At 47.6% G+C, this 18,944-nt stretch overlaps 3 protein-coding genes and 2 non-coding genes across 10 annotated transcripts in view; 2 read left to right on the top strand and 3 right to left on the bottom strand.

Annotated features, from left to right (window-relative positions):
- The first annotated feature begins 41 nt into the window (after positions 1 to 41).
- DCTN4-p62 (dynactin subunit 4) lies at positions 42 to 2,669 on the top strand. 4 transcript variants are annotated; one of them, XM_033468382.2, is made up of 10 exons: positions 64 to 243; positions 380 to 422; positions 497 to 567; positions 656 to 852; positions 930 to 1,066; positions 1,151 to 1,310; positions 1,386 to 1,569; positions 1,632 to 1,824; positions 1,940 to 2,130; positions 2,204 to 2,669. In XM_033468382.2, the coding sequence occupies exons 3-10, from the start codon at positions 524 to 526 to the stop codon at positions 2,424 to 2,426; spliced, it is 1,329 nt and encodes a 442-aa protein (XP_033324273.2). In that variant the 5' UTR covers positions 64 to 243; positions 380 to 422; positions 497 to 523; the 3' UTR covers positions 2,427 to 2,669. The 4 variants fall into 4 exon arrangements, with proteins under 4 accessions (XP_033324271.2, XP_033324273.2, XP_033324268.2 ...); XM_033468380.2 differs by having other exon boundaries at positions 42 to 422; XM_033468377.2 differs by lacking the exon at positions 64 to 243 and having other exon boundaries at positions 288 to 422; positions 930 to 1,310.
- On the bottom strand, positions 2,660 to 3,947 carry Rps14 (ribosomal protein S14). 2 transcript variants are annotated; one of them, XM_033468391.2, is made up of 4 exons: positions 3,828 to 3,947; positions 3,351 to 3,501; positions 3,184 to 3,271; positions 2,660 to 2,931 (listed from the first exon to the last, which is right to left on the bottom strand). In XM_033468391.2, exons 2-4 carry the CDS (start codon positions 3,497 to 3,499, stop codon positions 2,713 to 2,715), a joined length of 456 nt encoding a protein of 151 aa, XP_033324282.2. In that variant the 5' UTR covers positions 3,500 to 3,501; positions 3,828 to 3,947; the 3' UTR covers positions 2,660 to 2,712. The 2 variants fall into 2 exon arrangements, with proteins under 2 accessions (XP_033324282.2, XP_033324283.1); XM_033468392.2 differs by having other exon boundaries at positions 3,811 to 3,946.
- A 3,746-nt stretch (positions 3,948 to 7,693) lies between these two features.
- Dora (zinc finger SWIM domain-containing dorado) overlaps positions 7,694 to 18,944 on the top strand; it is a 34,844-nt gene continuing 23,593 nt past the window's right edge. For both annotated transcript variants that reach the window (XM_033468163.2, XM_033468161.2), the window contains exon 1: positions 7,694 to 8,252. The gene's annotated coding sequence lies outside the window, so the exon portion shown is untranslated. The remainder of the gene's footprint in view (positions 8,253 to 18,944) is intronic.
- Positions 15,136 to 15,206, bottom strand: TRNAG-GCC (transfer RNA glycine (anticodon GCC)). Its single transcript has one exon. It is a non-coding gene; the product is annotated as a tRNA-Gly (tRNA).
- Positions 15,417 to 15,487, bottom strand: TRNAG-GCC (transfer RNA glycine (anticodon GCC)). Its single transcript has one exon. It is a non-coding gene; the product is annotated as a tRNA-Gly (tRNA).

The raw sequence follows: 18,944 nt of genomic DNA, 5'->3' as shown, positions 1-18,944 counted from the left end.
TCATAAAAGTCCCTAGGCGTCTTTAAAGAGTTTTTTTTTTATATTTCTCGAAAAGAATAAGCGAGCAATTAAAAGTAAACGGTGAGCAATTATGGGCAATTAAAGAGCAATTTTTTGAGCTATGTTTCATTAATATTGGTTATTATGGTGAGCCAGCTTCAGACAGGCCTGAACTTGAACCTGAAGAAAGACCAGAAAGACTGAGACTGGAAGAGAAATTGTTCGAAGTTCGACTCCTCAACAGTGAATATCGTTATTTTCTTGTAGATAAAATTACAATTTAATCCACAATTATGTCATATCTAAATCAACCCGATTACGTGCGTTACGTTTGTAATTGTGGATCTTTGAAACCAATATCACAAACTTATTTTTGTAGACACTGTTCGAAAATACGATGCGGCTACTGTAACTGTCAAGAAGTAATTATTCGATATTTATTATTTAACGTTTGCTCTTGTCATTCGTCTCTTTATACGTGTAACCTTTTTTACAGATTGACACACATTATTGTCCTAATTGCATGGAAAATTATCCATTTGTGGAAGCACGACTCAAGAAGAATAAGTAAGTGAAAGTTGCCCAAAAATATGTATTGCTCGAAACAAGATTTTTTTTATTGAATTTTACGTTGATTTAAATGTTATGTTAACAGATGTTCAAATTGTTTTGAATGTCCTTGTTGCTTTCATACCTTGTCTACGAGAGCAGGGCACGTGCCCTTTAAGACAGTGCTTCCCAAAGGAGAAGAATCCAAAGATGCTAAAACGCCACCAAAGAAATTTTACTACCTATTTTGTTCATTGTGTAGATGGACTTCTAGGGATGCTGGTATTCCTGACCAAACTGTTGGTACGTACCTAAAATATTTCTTACACATAATTGTTAATTAAGTTAAATGCCCTTAAAAGAATATGTGTTTTATTTAGCTACCGGTGGTTGGCCTGAACAAGAAAATCCACATTTAGGACGAATTAATGCCTTAATTGATTATCATAAAATATTGGCTTCCATAGAGAAGCAAGAATGGGAGAAGAAGATTCGACCAAAGTGTCCTTTTATGCATGTAAACTACTTTCTTACAATTTTTATTTTGAACTCTTATTTTACTATCGAAAGTGTGCATTTGATTTATTTTGTTCGACTTCAGGCCTATTCTATAATATCGTTGGCTCGCAAACGGATTGTTTATCCTACACATACTCCAGGTAAAAACCAATCTAGCGATCAACCTCCACCATCTATTGCTAGCGAAAATGTGGAAGAACTGCCAGCAAACATATTTACAGACCCAGTGGATATAACTAAAAGTAAGCGGTCATTTAGAATGAGATTACATTATTGTGAAATTTTGTACACCTTTTGAAAATAATCCTCTTAAATAGTTACTACATTGGAACAAAGGTTACAACATTTGGAGGTTCAAGCGGAAAACGTGAATGAATTACGCCCGCAGCGCCGAAAATATTTAGTTAAGAGATCACAACGTTGCAGAGCATGCGAGCACAGTGTTAATAAACCAGATCTCTGCCCACAGTCCACCAAATTCAAGATTCAGCTTGCTGCATAGTGAGTACGCAATATTTTGTACATTTTTTTGCCTATAATTAATTCATACATCCGCGCCATAGTTATCATGTACCAGAGGTGAGAATTGTTACTTGTGAACCATTGAGACCAGGTAAAACGAGCGAACTGCTTTTGAAATTTTGTAATCCAACTCAACATCAAACTCAAATAACACTGCTACCATTGGATACACCAATGACTCCTGTTGAAGTTACATCCGAGAAAGAAGATGTAAAAGAAGAAAACGTGCAACAGGTAAACGTGTTCGATTTATTTGATTAAGGAGTAGGTTGTTCTATACCAAGCAACACAAGGATAGAGTTAGAAATCTAGCTTATACGTTGAAAAATTGTTTCAACTATTCTAATAGGATTCAGAGTCCTCAAATTTATTGCCATCCATCGTACGGCAAATGGCTATTGCGGAAGAAACTAAACCCATAAAAGTTATTCCAAACGCGGACGTACTTTTGCCTCAGGCTTCTCTGATACTTCCACCTAGAGATGACGCCGCTGAATATGATGATACAGGCGACACTCATAACTTTCAAGATGATCCTAAGTATGTATTTCTATATTCGAATTTCTGCGACTAGTATTTTCAAAGACTTTTTAATTTCGAATCCTCTACAAAGGCTTGTAGTTTGGCGAAAAGGTAATAAGACGGTAATAAAAATCCATGTAACTCCATACAAGAGTTTGGAGGAACACGAAGAAAATGAACCAATCATTATTGGGTTTGTTATGCAGTACGAACACGTCAACACAATTACAACGCTAGAAAATAAAGCGCCTAAGAAGCTGGATCTAAAGGTGAAATTGTATCTCACTGTGGGAAACATTGTCGGCAATGCTTAATGCAAGTTCGATTTTTAGTAGAAACTATTTCAGCATGAATTATGATAGCTTTCATATTATGTAATTCGCGGATAAAAAATAATGAACTAATTTAAATTAATTTTCCTTAAATTTCCTTTAAAATATTTGTATCTTTCCTTAGCAATAAGAAATGTTTAGTTTAGAGCAAACCCTAACTGTGTTATCTATATGTTACACACGTCAGGGGAATACAAAAATATAATGCAATGATATATTTTTAAATATTTATTTTTGAAAGATAATAAACCACGCATAGACCCATAATTTACAGCCTGCGTCCACGACGACCACCCTTTCTGCGCGTTGAATCGGATGGTATAGGGGTAACATCCTCGATACGGCCAATTTTCATACTAGAACGAGCAAGAGCGCGTAAAGCCGATTGTGCACCAGGACCAGGTGTCTTTGTCTTATTTCCTCCAGTAGCTCTTAGTTTAATATGGAGTGCCGTAATTCCAAGGGATTTGCATTTCTCTGCTACATCCTATCAACAATTAATGCAAATATTATAAAAGTTTGCACATCATCGTTATAATATACGTTTTATAGATTTATTTGTAATGTATGCTCCCAGGTAAAGAAATGCGATACATATATAAATCTCATTTCCATCGGAAGGGAGAAGCTTAGTATTCCACAAACATGAACGCACTTAGGGTCAGGAAATGAACACTTAGGTGCTGCCTGGACGTGGCTAGATCAACGAGTAGAGTTTTACAAATAAAAAGCAATTTACCTGAGCAGCAAGCATAGCAGCATACGGAGAAGCTTCATCACGATCTGCTTTAACTTTCATTCCACCGGTAACTCTGGCAATAGTTTCTCTGCGAACAGTATATCGGTAGATTTATTTGTATGTGCATAGTATTAACTGTTCATGCGAAATAGTATTTCGAAATGTACCTGCCCGAAAGATCGGTCACGTGGACGAAGGTGTCGTTGAAACTTGCAAAAATATGTGCAACACCGAAGACAACTTCTCCTTCGCGAAGTTGAGGTCCAAGAGAGACTTGGACTTCTTCCTTTTGTACCTTTCCTCTTTTTGGTGGCATCTCTGTCGGAAATAATAATCAATGATTGGCTTGTGTGTACACTCTCGGAACGATTGCGTTTAACGTTTTAGTTGATTATTCCGTGCAATTGTGATCGCTGGATATAAACAGTGTGGGGTTACTTTCAGGTTATGTCTTGACATATAGCGTCCATAATGCACACGACTTTCGCGATATCAATTTTATCCAATTACATCTTGATATTAAACATTAACGCGATCGATATTTTAATAGATACGTGTGTAAATGCATCCCCTCTGTTTATTCGAGCCATTATTTTTTGCATAACATTAAGTTTTCTGGTAGAATACCTGTAAATTGTATTTACCGAGCACTATACGACACAACACGAACAGAGAAGGAAGTCTAAAAGGGAAGGGAGATATGTATCTTCCGGCGTGCGATTGTACAATTCCTAAAATCGATTTCAAAGAGTAATATCGACAACATGTTTCGATAGCCGTATCGATAGTCGGAATTTTACGCATGAACAATGAACACTACTATCGATAGTAATATAACACTAATATCGATAGTCGTAGACAAGAACGAAGAAACGTCGGAATGCGCGCGGCAGAATTTAAATCGTAATAGAGTAAAAAAACGATATAATAAAAAGTCGTATAGATTTTTTCATGAATTGAATATTAAGTACTTGAAATATGATTTTTATTATGTCACACATATAACAAAATGTTTTTGAACGTTTCAGGTAAATATTCTATGAACGTATATATGTACAACATATATTATTGATTCATAACGAGTTTGAACATATTTCCGCGAGATGTCGTTAACGCATCCAAAATCGGACACAGACAGAATTGCTCATGCGCAATTGGATAGAGGGTTCCAAGGCTATATTCACGAGGGGACGAGTGACCTATGTAAGTATGTATATGTACATATGTAAATTAACCCTTTCGTTACGATAGACTCCGATTCGTCAGCATGCATTTCGCAAATTTGTCTGGTCGAAATACTGAAACGTATCGCGTACGTTCGTTGTTAGGATTTCTGACAAGATTTGCCGGTCGCATGCCATAGACGGCAAAAGTTTGTTGAAGTTTGCTGAGAGCGCTGCTAGATGCAATCAGAAGCAGCGCCTATAAAACTACATAAATATACATATACAGATATAATTGCAATAGACGGCAACGGTAGTGAAAGAGTTACGAAGAGATCGAAGTTTCTGGTTTCTGGTCTACAATGCTTGGACTCAATGGCGTATGTAAGCTTTAGGCTAGGACTGGGACGAAGATAGCGACGGTGGGGGATTGTCGGGACTGGTCGGCGTTTCGGTCGCCACCTAGCGGACAGTTGGCAGTCGTAGCAGCGAAGCGCAGGCGGAGGTTCGCTCGCCATATTTGTTGTTGTCGCCGATGGGGTAGGCTAGCAGGAGTTTTCGGGCTGTTAGTGCAGTGGTAGTGTGTAATCTCGACGTAAGTTAGTCGAATCGTTCGCGTGCCCGCTTCGGGCTGGACCTTCGTGGAAGATATTGCGGACACAGTGCGAAATGTCTCTTACATAAAACTGGTGGGGCTCTGGTGGCTCAGCTGTCCTACTCTGTTGTCGAGTGCGCGATTCTATGTGTGTAGCATGCGCGTATACATATAATCTGTGTTTGTGTACTACTCCCCATTCTGTTCTTGGTTCGGTACTGTTCGTTCGGTGGTGCTGCTCACAGCAGTAGTAGTAGTAGTAGTAGTAATAGTAGTAGTAGTGTAGTAGTGTAGTAGGTAGTAGGTAGTAGGTAGTAGTAGTAGTAGTAGTAGGTGGTAGGTGAAGGAAAAGGAGAGGAGGGGTGTGAAGTGCACCAGTGACGGAACGGTAAACTCGTTAGAGAGGGTGAGGTAAGCAGGAAAACTGTACTGAATTATACGCTCGTATCCGTGTATGCTTTGTATACTACATATATGTATATGTGCCTATATACGTATCCATGTAGGTATTACATGCATGTATACGTATATATATATATATATATATATATATCTGTCTATCCTTCGCTAGCGCCTGTACTTGTGCGCGTGTACGTATACGTTGCACGTACGCGTGGAAGAAAGGTGTGAAAGGTGGCACAGCGAGACCGAGACCCAAGAGGTGGTGTGGATGTAAGAAACGGAGAGGGGTTGCTATCCCCTTGGCGGGGTCGGGGTCGGGGTCGGGGTCGGGGTCGTCGCACGTTCTTGACGTGGGTCTGTCGACCCGCCAAGGTCCCTATGCCTGCGTCCCTCACCCCTCTGCGATCTACATCTTCTCTCTTTCGAATTTTCCCTTGTCCTGGCATGGCTCGCGTCGAAGCAGAGCCTAACCTAACCTAATTACACGTTGCCGTCCGTTTGACATTCGATGTTCCCATCGGCCAGCACTCCTACGGCCGAACTTCTCGGTCTCGTTCTACGACATAAATAGATGATCGGCTCGTCGATTTACCTTCCGTCGATTTCTCCTGACGCGCGAACTTGGACGAAACATGAAAACAGATCCTTCTCTCGCGAGGGGAAAATCAATACGCTATTCAAACATTGTAGCGACGCGAATCAGCTGTTTCTGTATCATCCAGCGTTCCGATGATTTCCAACTGTTCTCGCTGGCAGGGAATTCGTTCCATATTCGCACACGTTCCGTGAGATGTTTTCATTTTTAAATACGATTTCGAATTACGTATCGAGGAACGGTACGTACACGTTAGTGGACAAATACCGTCGTGTTTTATTGTACGGTGGCGGTTGGCCGTTCGGTGTTGTGCCTGCACGGATATCGATAACTCGAAAGACTGGCTTTATTCGTGTAGATTGGTCTAGTTTTATTTATATTATCGGTCGTCGCGCCGAGTGCTGTTACAATTTCTCCGGGAAAAGCAGGTACTCGAAAGAAAATTCGAAAGCGAGAGGCATGTGTATTAGAAATTGAACTCGGTGCGGTTGCACGCGTTGCGACGGGTTCAAAGTGACCCGAGACCCGGCTATTCGCCGGTTTAATAAAATAGAAGTTCGTTTCCGGTCAACTCGATCGGAACCCGTCCACTAGAGTTAAAAGCAGCGATTACCGGTGTAGTTGTCGCCGGCGACAGCGGTATAATAGGGGGTGGTAATATCGGACGCCGTGTCGGCGGCGGCAAAATGGTGGTCACGAGCGTTCCCCCGAATTTATCAATTAACGTTCGCTCCACCAATTCGTATCCCAATCAGAAATTTACGAAAATCCATCTCGGCGTATCGGCTGTTTTTCCACCCGTTTCTCCATCTTTTCCACGGCCACCATTCCGCGTTTTTAGCTTGTTGCCCATGGCCCCTGTTGCATGCGTGACCTACTCGGACTGTTTACAGTTGAAAAACCGCAACTAGATTAATTCGGTCGCGTGGGTGCAACAGCGTTCTTTCGATGTTGGAGCTAACGAGTGCTAAGAGCGACTAGATTATTAGCTTTATCATAAAATATATCGATACAAATAGATACACGTATCAGTTGCCTAAGCGGTTATTTTTGCAATCTCAATAATTATACGATAAATAAACTTGAATAGCTACGCTATAGAACATCGTGGATTCAACATACATAGGTATACATAAATAGTACGTAGATACGTACGTAGATACGATGGTTGCGATTCTACGTGGTATCATCTATCAGCTATGTAATTAATAAAATTCATAGTTATTCGACTGCCACTGTTTTTCGGTGAACGCTAGTGTTCCATAACAGGGTTAAAGAGACAATTAGATAGACCGGTAGAGTCTCCGATCGAGCAATTCTGGATCGGTGGTGGCCCGCGCGATTTCCTAGCCTAAGCAATCCTCGAGCCTCGACCCTCGACCTTCTCTCGGAGTGAAAAATCAGCCGGTCGGTTTCCAAGTGAAACGAACGAGTCGAATAAGAGCAGATTAAGAATCGGGACCAATAAGATAGGTGGAACGGTATCTCGAAAGGATTGCTGGTCGTCGTCGAGCAACGCGAATGTTCGCCGTCCGAGGGTAAATAATCGTTTCTGTTGTCCTGCAGGCGGTGGCGATCGGTACGGGGGAGAAGGGTGCCGGGTTATCAGGTCGCACCCGAACGGTGGCTCGGTTGGTAAGGGGCGGCGGCGGTGTCGTCGCTTCGTGATTGCGGTGGGGCCGTCGTCGGAGGGTAAACATTGCTCTTGGGGGGCGCAGTGGCCCGCAGTGTCGCGCGTGTCGATTCCTACGATAATTAAAACTGGCGGGCAACCTGGCTCGGTCTCCCGTGGCGGTGGGTGGTAGCGGCGGAGGCAGGCGCGGCGGCAGCGGTGCAGCAGCATCGGCATCGGCATCGGCATCTGGAGGTGGAGGCGGAGGCGGAAGAAGCGGGGGTGGTGGCGGTAACGCCGGAGGTGGCGGCACCGGTGGAGGCAGAGGTGGCGGTGGTAGCGGCGGCGGCGGCGGCGGCGGCAGCGGCGGCGGTGGTGGTAGTGGTAGCGGCGGCGGCGGCGGCGGCGGCGGATGGAATAGAGGCGGCAACAATTCTGGCGGCGGGGCCAGAGCCAGAGGGCCGGCCGATGCGTCCCCCGGACCCGGGACCGTCGAGGACGGTTCCGGTCAGCACGGCGTCATAATCGACTGGGAGGGGACCGATTGCACCGATCGTTACTCTTTCGAGGACTCCGATCGTTTCGAGGAGGATTCCCTCTGCAGCTGGAGCAGCGAGCCAGAGTCCCTCTGCAACAACTGGAGGGGATGGCGGAAATCCACCTCCGTGTTCACCATTGTCCCCGGCAAGAAGACCGCCGAAGGTGAGTTCCTTTTCTAGTACACGTAGCGTCTACACCGTTCGCGTCGGTCTACTTTCGTCCGGTTTGGTCTGCTCCCTAGTTGTTTGGAGCTAGGAGGTTCCCTAAAGTCGCCGAACAGGGAACCTACCGGGGGCAATGTGCTCCATCGTGTACCCGTTGGACTGGTTAGATCAACGGTCTATCCGAATCGAGAATCTACTTGTTCGAAGAATCACGTCCAAACGTAGGGTCTGCACGATACCGATGGATCGACGATTCAACCCTTCGGGAACTAGCGATCGTTTCGAAATTCGTTAAATTGAAATCCGACTTTTAGGTATCGCGCATCGTAGCATTAAATATATCATATATGCGTAGAACCACGATTATTAACACGTAGATTCGTCGTTTATCAATACATTTAATCCGGCATTTTAATCGTGTCTCCTCGGTCGATTCCGACGATCTAGGTTCCACTGCGCAGCTTGCGTCCCAGATTACGGTAGTATCGATAACATCGTGCAACAACAAATAGAAAGAAATCTTGGGCGTTGCTCTCCAAAGGTTAATAAACGCGGTTGCCTAGGGCACATTAGTGGAATAATCGGTAGCTCGGTGCTCGGTGCTCGGTGCTCGGTGCTCGGTGCTCGGTGCTCGGTAGCTGGGAGATTCCTCGAACGGAGTCGAGAGGCTGATCGCGGAGAAGATTATCCATTATCTCGGGCAAGTAAGAGGTATACGCATTGTGTCGATGGCGCTGCAGCATTGTAATTCTCGTGTCTCTATTTAAGCGTCGGTCGAGACACCCGCGGCCAGTGTGTGACGCATACAAATTCCATGACCCGTTGTCTCGAACAGGCAAGGTTAACGATTTCCACGTCTACCCGATGCATCGCCGCGTTCTCCTGCCGGCCGACTCGCTTCTACCCGTTCTTATTCGTCCCTTCGCCTACCAGCGTTATCTCGAGGTCACACTTTCCGTGTAACTGCTCGCGATCTTCCTGTTTTCTCGTAACGATCCGCGTCATCATCCTCCGGTACATTCCGATCCCTCTTCCGGTTTCTCGTCGCCAATGAGCATTCGACGGATCATCCGTAGAGACTACCGGCTTTATTTGTGAATCGCAAGAACCGGTTGTCGGGGACAGTACATGCTTTCCTTCTTTTGTTCCAAACGATGTCGGTACATCGAAAGCGATGCAACGTTCCTCTAAAATTCTCTTAATATCGTTTTAATTCGACCTACTCATTTTTAATCATTCACTTGCCAAGCGAATAAGTTATTCGCTTTCCTTTATTCGTTAAGCGTCTCTCGTTCTCGGAATTCTCTCCAATTGTCCCTCGACTTGTAAACAAAAATGGACAATTTTTGGACAACTATAAAAACGAGCCGCGAGACTCGAACAGTCGTATCTTCTTTTCTCAAATTGCCCATTTTTATTTACGAGCTAAGGGTCGATTCGAGAGAATTGATCGTATCACTTTGTCGACCTACTCACTGTTCGATTCCAACGGGGAAAATCGTCGACCACGGCTCGGTCTGGACCAGACCGAGACTCTCGAATCGGGACTCGCGATTCGCAGCGATACGAGAGCACGGATAGCCGGCTCGAAGTCGTTCCCTACTTCCATATAGAGTCGCACAGAGATAAACAGGCACCCACACGGACGCGATGGAGCCGCGTGCACTCCGGTCGTTCCGGGCGGTCCTGTGTGCACGAGCACGAACACGAGAAGCGCGCGCGCTAGAGAGAGGGAGAGAGAGATTTCACTCGCTTCTTCTCCCGGCCGTGGATCCTTTCCTTTTTCTCCTCGGTCCTTGCTCCATGCCGGAGCGATCAAGGCCGAGAAAAAGAGCAAACCGAGACGACCACGAGAACCGAAGGGTGGAAACGTATCGTACTCGCTCTGGTTTGCGCTCGTGCACCCGCACCCGCACCCGCACCCGCACCCGCACCCGCACCCGCTCACGCACCCGCGCTTGTGCGAGCACGTAAACAGCCGCTCTCGCTCCTCCTTCCGAGATTTCGAGCGTCGCAACCGGCCGTCGGATTTTATCGTCGCGAATAATTTATCGGGAAGCCGCCGTTAATTTACGCGAATTAAACGGTTTACGATCGTCTCGACGGTTTTTACGATGCCCTGCTGACTGCGAATCGCGACGAGATCTCGACCAAGGTACACCGACTTCCAAAAACATCGACGAAACTCCCTTTCGCCGCAAACAATGCTTACCGGCGTAGGTAAGTTACCGTCGACCAATGGGCGAGAATAGTTTTCCAAGTTACATTCGTAAAATGTTACAATCGATTCTCGAGTAGAATTTTCAGTGATCGTGGTGGCGTGAAACTATTAGATCGTAAAGGTACATTTTCCAGTTATTCGTTCGATAAATTTGTTATTCGTGTTAAAAACGGTACGATAAAAACCGCTAAAAATTCGCATAGATGCTTTACCGTTATCGTCGCGAACCAATATAAAATAGTTGCTTTTAATATTTAACAAAATAAACTGCGTCAAATATGGAGGGAACTGGGACGACCCGACATTGTTAGCAGACCGGTGGATTCGTAGGACAACGATGACCAGCGCAGGGCTCCTGGATATACATATATATGTACATATACGTATTATAGGTGATAATAACCATGTGTTCGGAACACGGCAGCTGTTAAATAACGTCGGATCGAAAAGGTTAATACACTCGGATATTTCGGGACGATGGCGGTCGTAACGGACGTGCCATAAAACGGCGCGGTTATTTTCAGCCATTCAACGAGGCCATTTATGACGGCGAGGGAACCGCGATCGTCGTGTGCTTCAATTTCCCATAGACGAGTGTCGTACTTCGCACCGGAATAGAGAGAGAGAGAGAGAGAGAGGAGAGAGGAAGAGAGAATACTTTCGCTGCGTGCAAACCAAGATGTAAACAAATTCCAATCGAAATCCATCGCGACGACATACAATTCTAACAATAACGGATAAGGGTTGCATTTCGCCCGGATATTCCGCGTCTCCGACCGTGCACCCTGGTTGGTACTGTCGCGTATCGCGAACTCCAGCGTTCCATATTCCACCTCTATTTGCCTCCAAAAACTTGCAACGCAGCCTATCGCAATTACGAACCGACCTGTCAATCTATACAGTTTACAATCGCTGGTTACCAAGTTGTATCAGTTTGAAATCGCAGGACTAGGACGAGTTACACAGAAGCTAACGGTGCGGACGCGGCAGGAACGTGTACCGACTCCAACGAGGAAGCATTTTCCCCGGGTTTCCTTTGCCAAACACCGTGATCTCGCACCGGATGTCGCTCCGTCGCCGTCGTCGTCGTCGTCGTCGTCGTCGTCGTCGCCGTCGTCGTCGTCGTCGTCGTCGTCGACGTACGCGTTAATGAAACCGGAACGACGCGTCGCCATGACGAATCGCTGGCTGGAACTCGACCCGGGAACGACCATGAGCGTCTTCTTTTTGCGAGAAACGCGACAGTCGGTCCCTATTACGAGACACGCGGTAATTGGAAACGGTCCGCGGTCGTTTCCGCAACCGGAGATCCTCGTGCAATCGATCCGGGGATGGAATCGATTAGAAATTCGTTGTGTCTTTAGTCGTCTCAACGTTTTCCTCGTAGAAAAAGCCTTGCGAATCTCGCAAATCTCGCAAATCTCGCAAGCTGTTCTGTCCAATTGTTGCAGGATCGTATCCGTCTCCATGGTCCATCGGAAAGTTTACGTCAGGTTCCTGGTCTAATAAGGCCGATCTTTCAAAGGAGATTCGAACGCCTCTCGTCTCGATTCATCGTTTTCTTCGCAATCGTCGACCCTCCACCGGGTCCTCCTCGAGATCTTTCGAGAGCCTGCTGCTTTCCTCGATGCGTCCGGTCCGATGAATTCGGTGGTTCGCTGGAAAAGACAAGGGGAGAAGAGTGGCGAAGAGAGGCGAAGATAGGAGAGGAGAGACGGGTCGACGATTCACGGTATTGTTCGAGGACCGATCCCGATGTTCGTTAACGGGGTGTTCGATTCACCGCGAGAAGGATTCGCGATCGCAATCGCTACCGCTTGAAATATCGAGCCATAAATTCAATTAACCCGACGAGCTTGCACCGGGCTCGCTTCGCGGAGCCAGGCTTCGTAGCTTCGTTACGCTGGATCGGTGCACGCGTGTCCTTGGCCAATGACCTTTCAACCGACGCTCGACCAGTCTGAAAAACCGTGTCGTCGAGTCTGCCTCGTCTCTTCCGACCCGAACGCTCTGGAAAACTAGCCGGTGGTCGGTGCTTCGCATTGTCGAATTCGCGCGTTTCATCGAAAAAAGATTTCGATGATCTTAATTTCTCTATCGAATAGAAAGATCTTTGTCAATTTTTCAACCGCAACTTATCGTCGTACAGCGAGAGTAGCTTCGGGTCGAACGATCGTATGGCTCGGGGAAATCGGTTCGGTTTTCTCATCCGGTTTCAATGTCCCTGTTCCGCGTTCGTTATTCTTCTTAATCCCGACCGGTTGCGACTCGCGCGAGTTTCCCGTCTCGTCCTAGACACCCGATGCGGCGCGGCGTTTATCTCCTTTGTTTTTTCGTTGGTTCGGCGACGTTAACCGGCCGTTGTTTTCCCGCGGGTTCGCCATCGAAAAGAGAAACGACAAGACCCTCCACCGGACACGCGCGTGCCTATTACACACGCCGCGAAACTACCACGGTACAATGGAGCCTCTCCCCTTAGCAATTACCAGCTCTGCTTGTTTACACCAGGAGCTCTCCTCTTATTACGCTCCCATCGCTCCTTCCCTTCGATGTTCTGGTAGAAGAGGTTAACGACGGAAGAGTCGAAAGAATCCGGAGAAAGGCGTTATCCGAAATAACCAGCGATGCCGACGGAAAAACGCCGCGCCGGATTCCGAGCGTGTCACACGCGCATCTTATCCTATCCTATCGTATTCTATCCTATCCTACCCTATCCTATCCGCTGCAATTACCGGACCAGGAGGAGGCAACAGATGCGAACATTCCGGCCCCTGTTGTGCACTTTTCCCTCGAAGACTCCACCGACCGTTTTTCGAAAGACAAGATCCTCGGAGATCGTTTTGGGATCCCGGATCGAGATGAATGGCGACCGGCTCCGTAACGCGATCGGCCCCGCGCTCGATACGATAGATTGCGTTTCGCAACGAGACGAGACGAGACGAGACGAGTAAATTGTGCTTTGATCGCGCTTTTACGACCTTTCCATCGGTTCCTCGACGTTGCGTCGGCGAAGATTCCTCGAGTGCGGTGTTTAGGTTTAGGTTTGTGGGCTTTGTAAACTTTATTAATATGTTTCTACCGATACTATGAAACGTTGGTACGAACGCGAAGTTGTAGTAGAAACTTTACGTTCGCAAATGTCTTGCAACATAGTAGCGAGAACGATGTTTTCGCTTCGATCGTGCAAGTTCCCCGGTCGGCCGAACGGTGCGGCGCTTCTCGAGCTGTTTCCGTATCGATTATCCCGTGTCCCTAGGGTCAGTACATAATTGCGCGCGTCATCGATGCACTCGGTGGTCGAGGCGTATCGATCGATCGACAACCGGGAAATTGAAAAGAATTACGTATCGTCCGTCAACGGTTTCGCCGTAATCGTCGCACCCTCGTCTCCCGTCTTTCGGCTTTTGCGGATCGTAGCGTTCTCTTACCACGATTCGTACGAGAAAACGCAATCTCTGGGTGTTTGGGACATTTCCTACGCCTGGCTGTCGTCGTCGGTCGTTGTAAATTAGTTCGGTTATTCGCATCTGTTGCAGCAAACGGTCGAACTCGATTACTTGCATACGTTCGCACCAATCTAGAAATTAGCATTCGTACCAACGTGGAAAACTAAGCCAATCGGGTTAATACGTAAGAAAGAATAGATAATGCCCAGATTTTGATCAGACTTCTTCTCCCCTAATTTACGGCTAGTCTCGAGTCGGATGATAGCAAGATGGTAAATTGGAATATTACGCGACCCGTGGCGCCCCGAGCCCCGAGCCGCCCCGAGACTCGACCGACGATGAACAATGGCTGGTGCATTATGCAGGCGCAGCGAACGCGGACGCGAACGAGTACGAATACGCGGACGCGGCCGGTATAAAAGCAGATGCGACGCGCGCACCCACGCATTCCTGGCCTGTTTATTCAGCCGGGAGAAGAAACGCGTGTATGTACTTACGCGTGTTTCGGTGGCGCGGAGATTCCTTCGGGAAACTGGGCCGCCTCGCTGAAAGAAACGACGGACAAAGGGGGTCGATTGAAAGGATTAGAAGCGGGGACGGCCGAAGGGAAGCGGAAGATGCAGGCCAAGGAGGTGGATTGTCGCGGAACACGCGCGAGGGTGCTCCGAGGGGATTAGGTGGATCGTTAACCCCGTAAGGGCCCGCTGAATTCGCAGATTGGTCGCCCAAAAGGGTTTTTCATTGCTCGATGATAGAGTCTTCTTTACAATTAGTCGAAGCGGTCAACAATTATTTATCCGGACGATTTTCTTCGCTCGAGTCTATCGATGATAATTCGAGCATAGATTTTAGGCTTCCGTCGTTTGGACACGCGGTGTCGTTTAAAAACGAGCGTTCTTAATTGTTAAGGTCCTCGCGTGGTTATGTAGCGGCGGCGCGGCGGTTCGCATCTGGTCGCATCTGGTCACACAGCTCTAGAACTCGGCCACTTTCCGTCTCAAGTGTTTCTCTTTTTCTGCCTAACCGGTGATGCTCCGGCTTCTTCGGCTAACCCGCATTCGTTAATTAACAGTTTACACGTGTTTTTCTCTCTCTCTCTCTCTCTCTCTCTCTCTCTCTCCAATTTTGCTCCACTTTACGCTCTCAGCGCGATCGATGTTTGTAGATCACCGTTCGAGCAAAATTCAAAAAGAAAAAGCAAATAAAAAAATATTTGCATCGGCCGGGAATCGAACCCGGGCCGCCCGCGTGGCAGGCGAGCATTCTACCACTGAACCACCGATGCTCGTACAGTGTTCCGTTCTCAGGGCAAAGCAATAGCCGCTGGTCCATCGTGATCGACCGACTTTCTCCCGTAGGCATGTGTAGATCGGAACAGAAATGCTTCTTTTCATAAATATTCGTTTTTTTCTATAATTTCGTATCGTTGATAAATATTTGTATTGAGAAAAATAAAAATAATAAAAAAAAAAGAAGGAAAAGCAAATAAAATATTTGCATCGGCCGGGAATCGAACCCGGGCCGCCCGCGTGGCAGGCGAGCATTCTACCACTGAACCACCGATGCTTACGTTCCAGAACGCTCGGACTCCAGTTTTCGCCGAGAGAATGCACCGATTTCTGTCCTCCGAAAAGGCTACAAATTGGCATCGTGTAACAACGCTATCTCGTAACGCTATAGCCAAGAAAGCTTCAACAAATTCTAGCCGTTGTTCTTCGTCGCCACCGATCTGCTTTCTAGCATCGCGATCAAAAGATTCTCGGCTCGAGCTAAACCGTGTCTCAATCGTTCGTATCGTCCGCGTTCGTAGCCGTGGTTTTTCGCCGGAGGTCGAGGCTAGCGCGAGACAATAACGAATCCCTCGTCAGTTTCGCCAATGACTCTGGTTCAGGGTCGGCCGTTGCACTTTCGTGGCTCGAGCATAACAAAGAGAACGAGCCGGAGGAGACCGACTGTGTCTGTTCTCTAGTCTTCTGGTGTGCGTTGGCCCGCGATGCCGGACTCTCTCTCTCTCTCTCTCTCTCTCTCTCTCTCTCTCTGTCTCTCTCTCTCTCTCTCTCTCTCTTATCGTACGAAGCTCGAAACGAGCAACGAATCCCCTCTGTGTGGCATCGGGGCAATCGGTCGCAGGAATCTAATTTGCGACACTTGGTGAGAAAATGATACTTAATTGTTAGCGTGCAAATGTGCTCGGCTGAAACCCGGGACCCGGGCCCCGGGGTCCGGAACCCTGGACACGGGACTCCGGCACAATGGCTATCGGGAGAACCCGATGGAAAGCTCTGCGATAGGACAGGTATTCGACTCCGATATCCGGTTTGTCGATGAACGAAGTCAACGCACCTGGTCCTGCTGCTCGGCTCGGCCGAGTCGACTCGTCGCAACGCAACCGATCCTTGCACCGCGTCTCCCTCGTACGCAAGCGAAACGACCAAAGTCGTTTCACCAGCGATCCTTTTACTTTTCTCTCTCTCTCTCTCTCTCTCGTTGGTTTCCGTCGCACGGTGCTACTTATTCCGAAAGAAGACGGCCAAGATGGCGATCTTCGATGTATACGTGTAGCAGCAGAAAGTTGCAAAGAACGTCGAATGCCGTTTGCCGTTTGAAAATGTCAAATATCGTGCCCGGTTACGGATGTGCCATCTTTGATACGGCAAGCTAAAGTTTATCCTTGAAATAACCATTTGTAGAACACGAGCTCGCAGAGGAAGGGAAAAAATTGGTTTTCGCGGAGATGCAGCGACAGCGATCGACCGTAACGGTCCCCTGGCATTTTACTCGGTGAGCATATTCCGGCTGGAAAAAGCCTCGGATCGGCTCCGCATCTCGCGCGACGATGGCGGCGACCGATTCCAACAGGGAAAGGTACTTCAACCGGTTAAACTGACATTTACTGGTACTGGTTCTCCGGGTGGACGCGGCCTTGGCATCGCGTTTCTTTCGACTCGCTCTGTGTCGAGGTTATCACGATACTCGATTTCACTGTGGCGTCGCGTTGCGTCGCCGTCGATTCGTCTCGATTCCCTTCGACGTATCGTGAAATTCGATTAGATTCGATCAACGCTATTTCGCTAACGTCCACGTACGTGCATACGTTTAACGAAATCGGAGAAGCTTGGCTGGTGCTACTCCGGACTCCAGATTTATCGAGCTCGTCGCGACGGTGTCGCGTTCTTCTGGCTCGAAAATTTCACGGCACTTTTCCGAAACGAAGGCAAACGAAGGTTCGGGTAAGTTCAAGGATTTCTGCTGAAAAGTGTAAAAGGTCCAGAGATTTCTGGCGCGAAAGGGGAACAGAAACTGCTGCTAAAAGCTGGTTGAAAGGATCGAGGGAGGAGTCGGGGTTTAGTTCGGCTGACCCTAAGAACCTACGAAGGAAGGCTGCGTGTCTCTTTACGGAGTTCACGGCCGTCTTCTTTCAGGGACCATCGGATCGATGCTGCAACAGGATCCTCTCATCTGGATAGGAGTATCAGGGAGCAGAGAGAGAGAGAGAGAGAGAGAGAGAGAGAGAGAGAGAGAGAAGCGACAGAAAAGTGCAGACGCTGAAATAAGAGGCGCAAGAAAGCAGCGAAATAGTTTGGTGAACGCATCTCTCCCCCGCGGTGTCAACGCGCGGAGCCAACCCGCGTTATTTTGAGAAGTTCGGCTCGATGATCTCCCCCCGCCTCGTCGAAAACACCGGAATTGGTATTAATCTCGAAACGTCGTAGTCGTACCGCCGCGCCGATATTAACTCTGACAAAAATTATTATAAAATAAATAAATTCGACAATTATCGACAATTATCGTTTCGTAGGAAGATCGCGGTGCAGGAATTACGAGTAAAATCGATGACGTTGCGTCGCGTCGCGTCGCGTCGCCTCGCGTCACCGACGCGAACGACTCTGTTTCTGGAAAAGAATTCTAACGATTCGTTCATCCTCCCAATGACTCACCGAACCAAGATGACGAGCGGCAAAATAACGGCGCGCACCCAACGTCGACGCGCGCCTCGTTGATCGATCGTTGAATCGCGTTCGCCCTGACATTTCCAAGCGCGTATAGAGAAATCGCGAGTTCGCGTAATATACGCGAGCCGCAAGGTAGATTTTCCGAGCAAACCATCGCCGACAACCCTTGTCCGACATTGTCCGGCGACAGGATCTTAATATCGCGCGGGGTCGGAGCGATTTCATTAAAATTATCGGTAATAACAGTGGCCCGGCCATTTTTTAATTCGAATTTCCGTTTACCCGTCAGCTGGAATCGGAGGAGGAAATGAAATTCCGGGGGCGGAAGAGGGAGAGAGAGAAAGGGAGACACAGAGAGAAAGAGAAAAACGAGCCGTAATTTCCCTTCCGTGGGTCGTAGCTACCCAACAATGGATCGTGTGTGCGCCCCTCTATGAATAAGTGATCCCCCTTCGAACGAAAAGTCTAGACTCTGACGGCAGGTACAGGTGCGACGACTCCCACGGCTCCCTGGATCATAGGCGAACCTCTATTCTCGCCTGGCTTTCGTCCCCTCTTCGTTCCTATTCTTTTCATATTTTTGCAAGAATAGAAACGGAGCACCTCCGAGCCATAAAAATTCGCAGGCTGCCCATTTCGATCGCGGAGTTTACCCGAAAGAAGATCTGTAATCGTTCGAGAGAGAGAGAGAGAGAGAGAGAGAGAGAGAGAATGAGTGAGAGAGTGGCGCGCGTGTATGTGTGTGTCGGTCCTGCGTCGGTCGTTTCACAACCGGCTCGATCGTCAGGAGCAGGTGTTTCCCGTTCCGCTACCGCTACCGCTACCGTAATATTTATTCCGCGAGAAAGAGGTCGTGCGGCTCCAGGTGCTTGATCGTCGTTGACACTCGAACAACCGGCCGAGGAAAAAAAGCGTTCATCGCGAGCGGACATCTTTCGTCGGCGATCTTTCGCAATTGTGGTGACCGCGAACAATCGTGATCGTGACGCAGCGAGCGGAATAGTCATCGTTCCGGTGCCGATTCATTTTCCCGAGGATTCTTCGACGTCGACGTCGACGTTTGCTCTCGA

The sequence above is a fragment of the Megalopta genalis genome, chromosome 2 (genome assembly GCF_051020955.1).
Source record: "Megalopta genalis isolate 19385.01 chromosome 2, iyMegGena1_principal, whole genome shotgun sequence".
In the NCBI taxonomy this organism is placed as follows: domain Eukaryota; kingdom Metazoa; phylum Arthropoda; class Insecta; order Hymenoptera; family Halictidae; genus Megalopta; species Megalopta genalis.
This window is presented reverse-complemented; position numbering and strand designations above follow the sequence as displayed.

Bases quoted from the DNA above. Each gene is read 5' to 3' on its own strand.
- Rps14 (XM_033468391.2), bottom strand. From the start codon at position 3,499: ATGCCACCAAAAAGAGGAAAGGTACAAAAGGAAGAAGTCCAAGTCTCT. The intron at 3,272-3,350 runs GTACATTTCGAA...TACTGTTCGCAG, and splicing joins GTGACCGATCTTTCGGGCAG to AGAAACTATTGCCAGAGTTA. The intron at 2,932-3,183 runs GTAAATTGCTTT...AATTGTTGATAG, and splicing joins CTGCTATGCTTGCTGCTCAG to GATGTAGCAGAGAAATGCAA.
- DCTN4-p62 (XM_033468377.2), top strand. From the start codon at position 294: ATGTCATATCTAAATCAACCCGATTACGTGCGTTACGTTTGTAATTGT. The intron at 1,311-1,385 runs GTAAGCGGTCAT...CCTCTTAAATAG, and splicing joins CCCAGTGGATATAACTAAAA to TTACTACATTGGAACAAAGG. The intron at 2,131-2,203 runs GTATGTATTTCT...TCCTCTACAAAG, and splicing joins AACTTTCAAGATGATCCTAA to GCTTGTAGTTTGGCGAAAAG.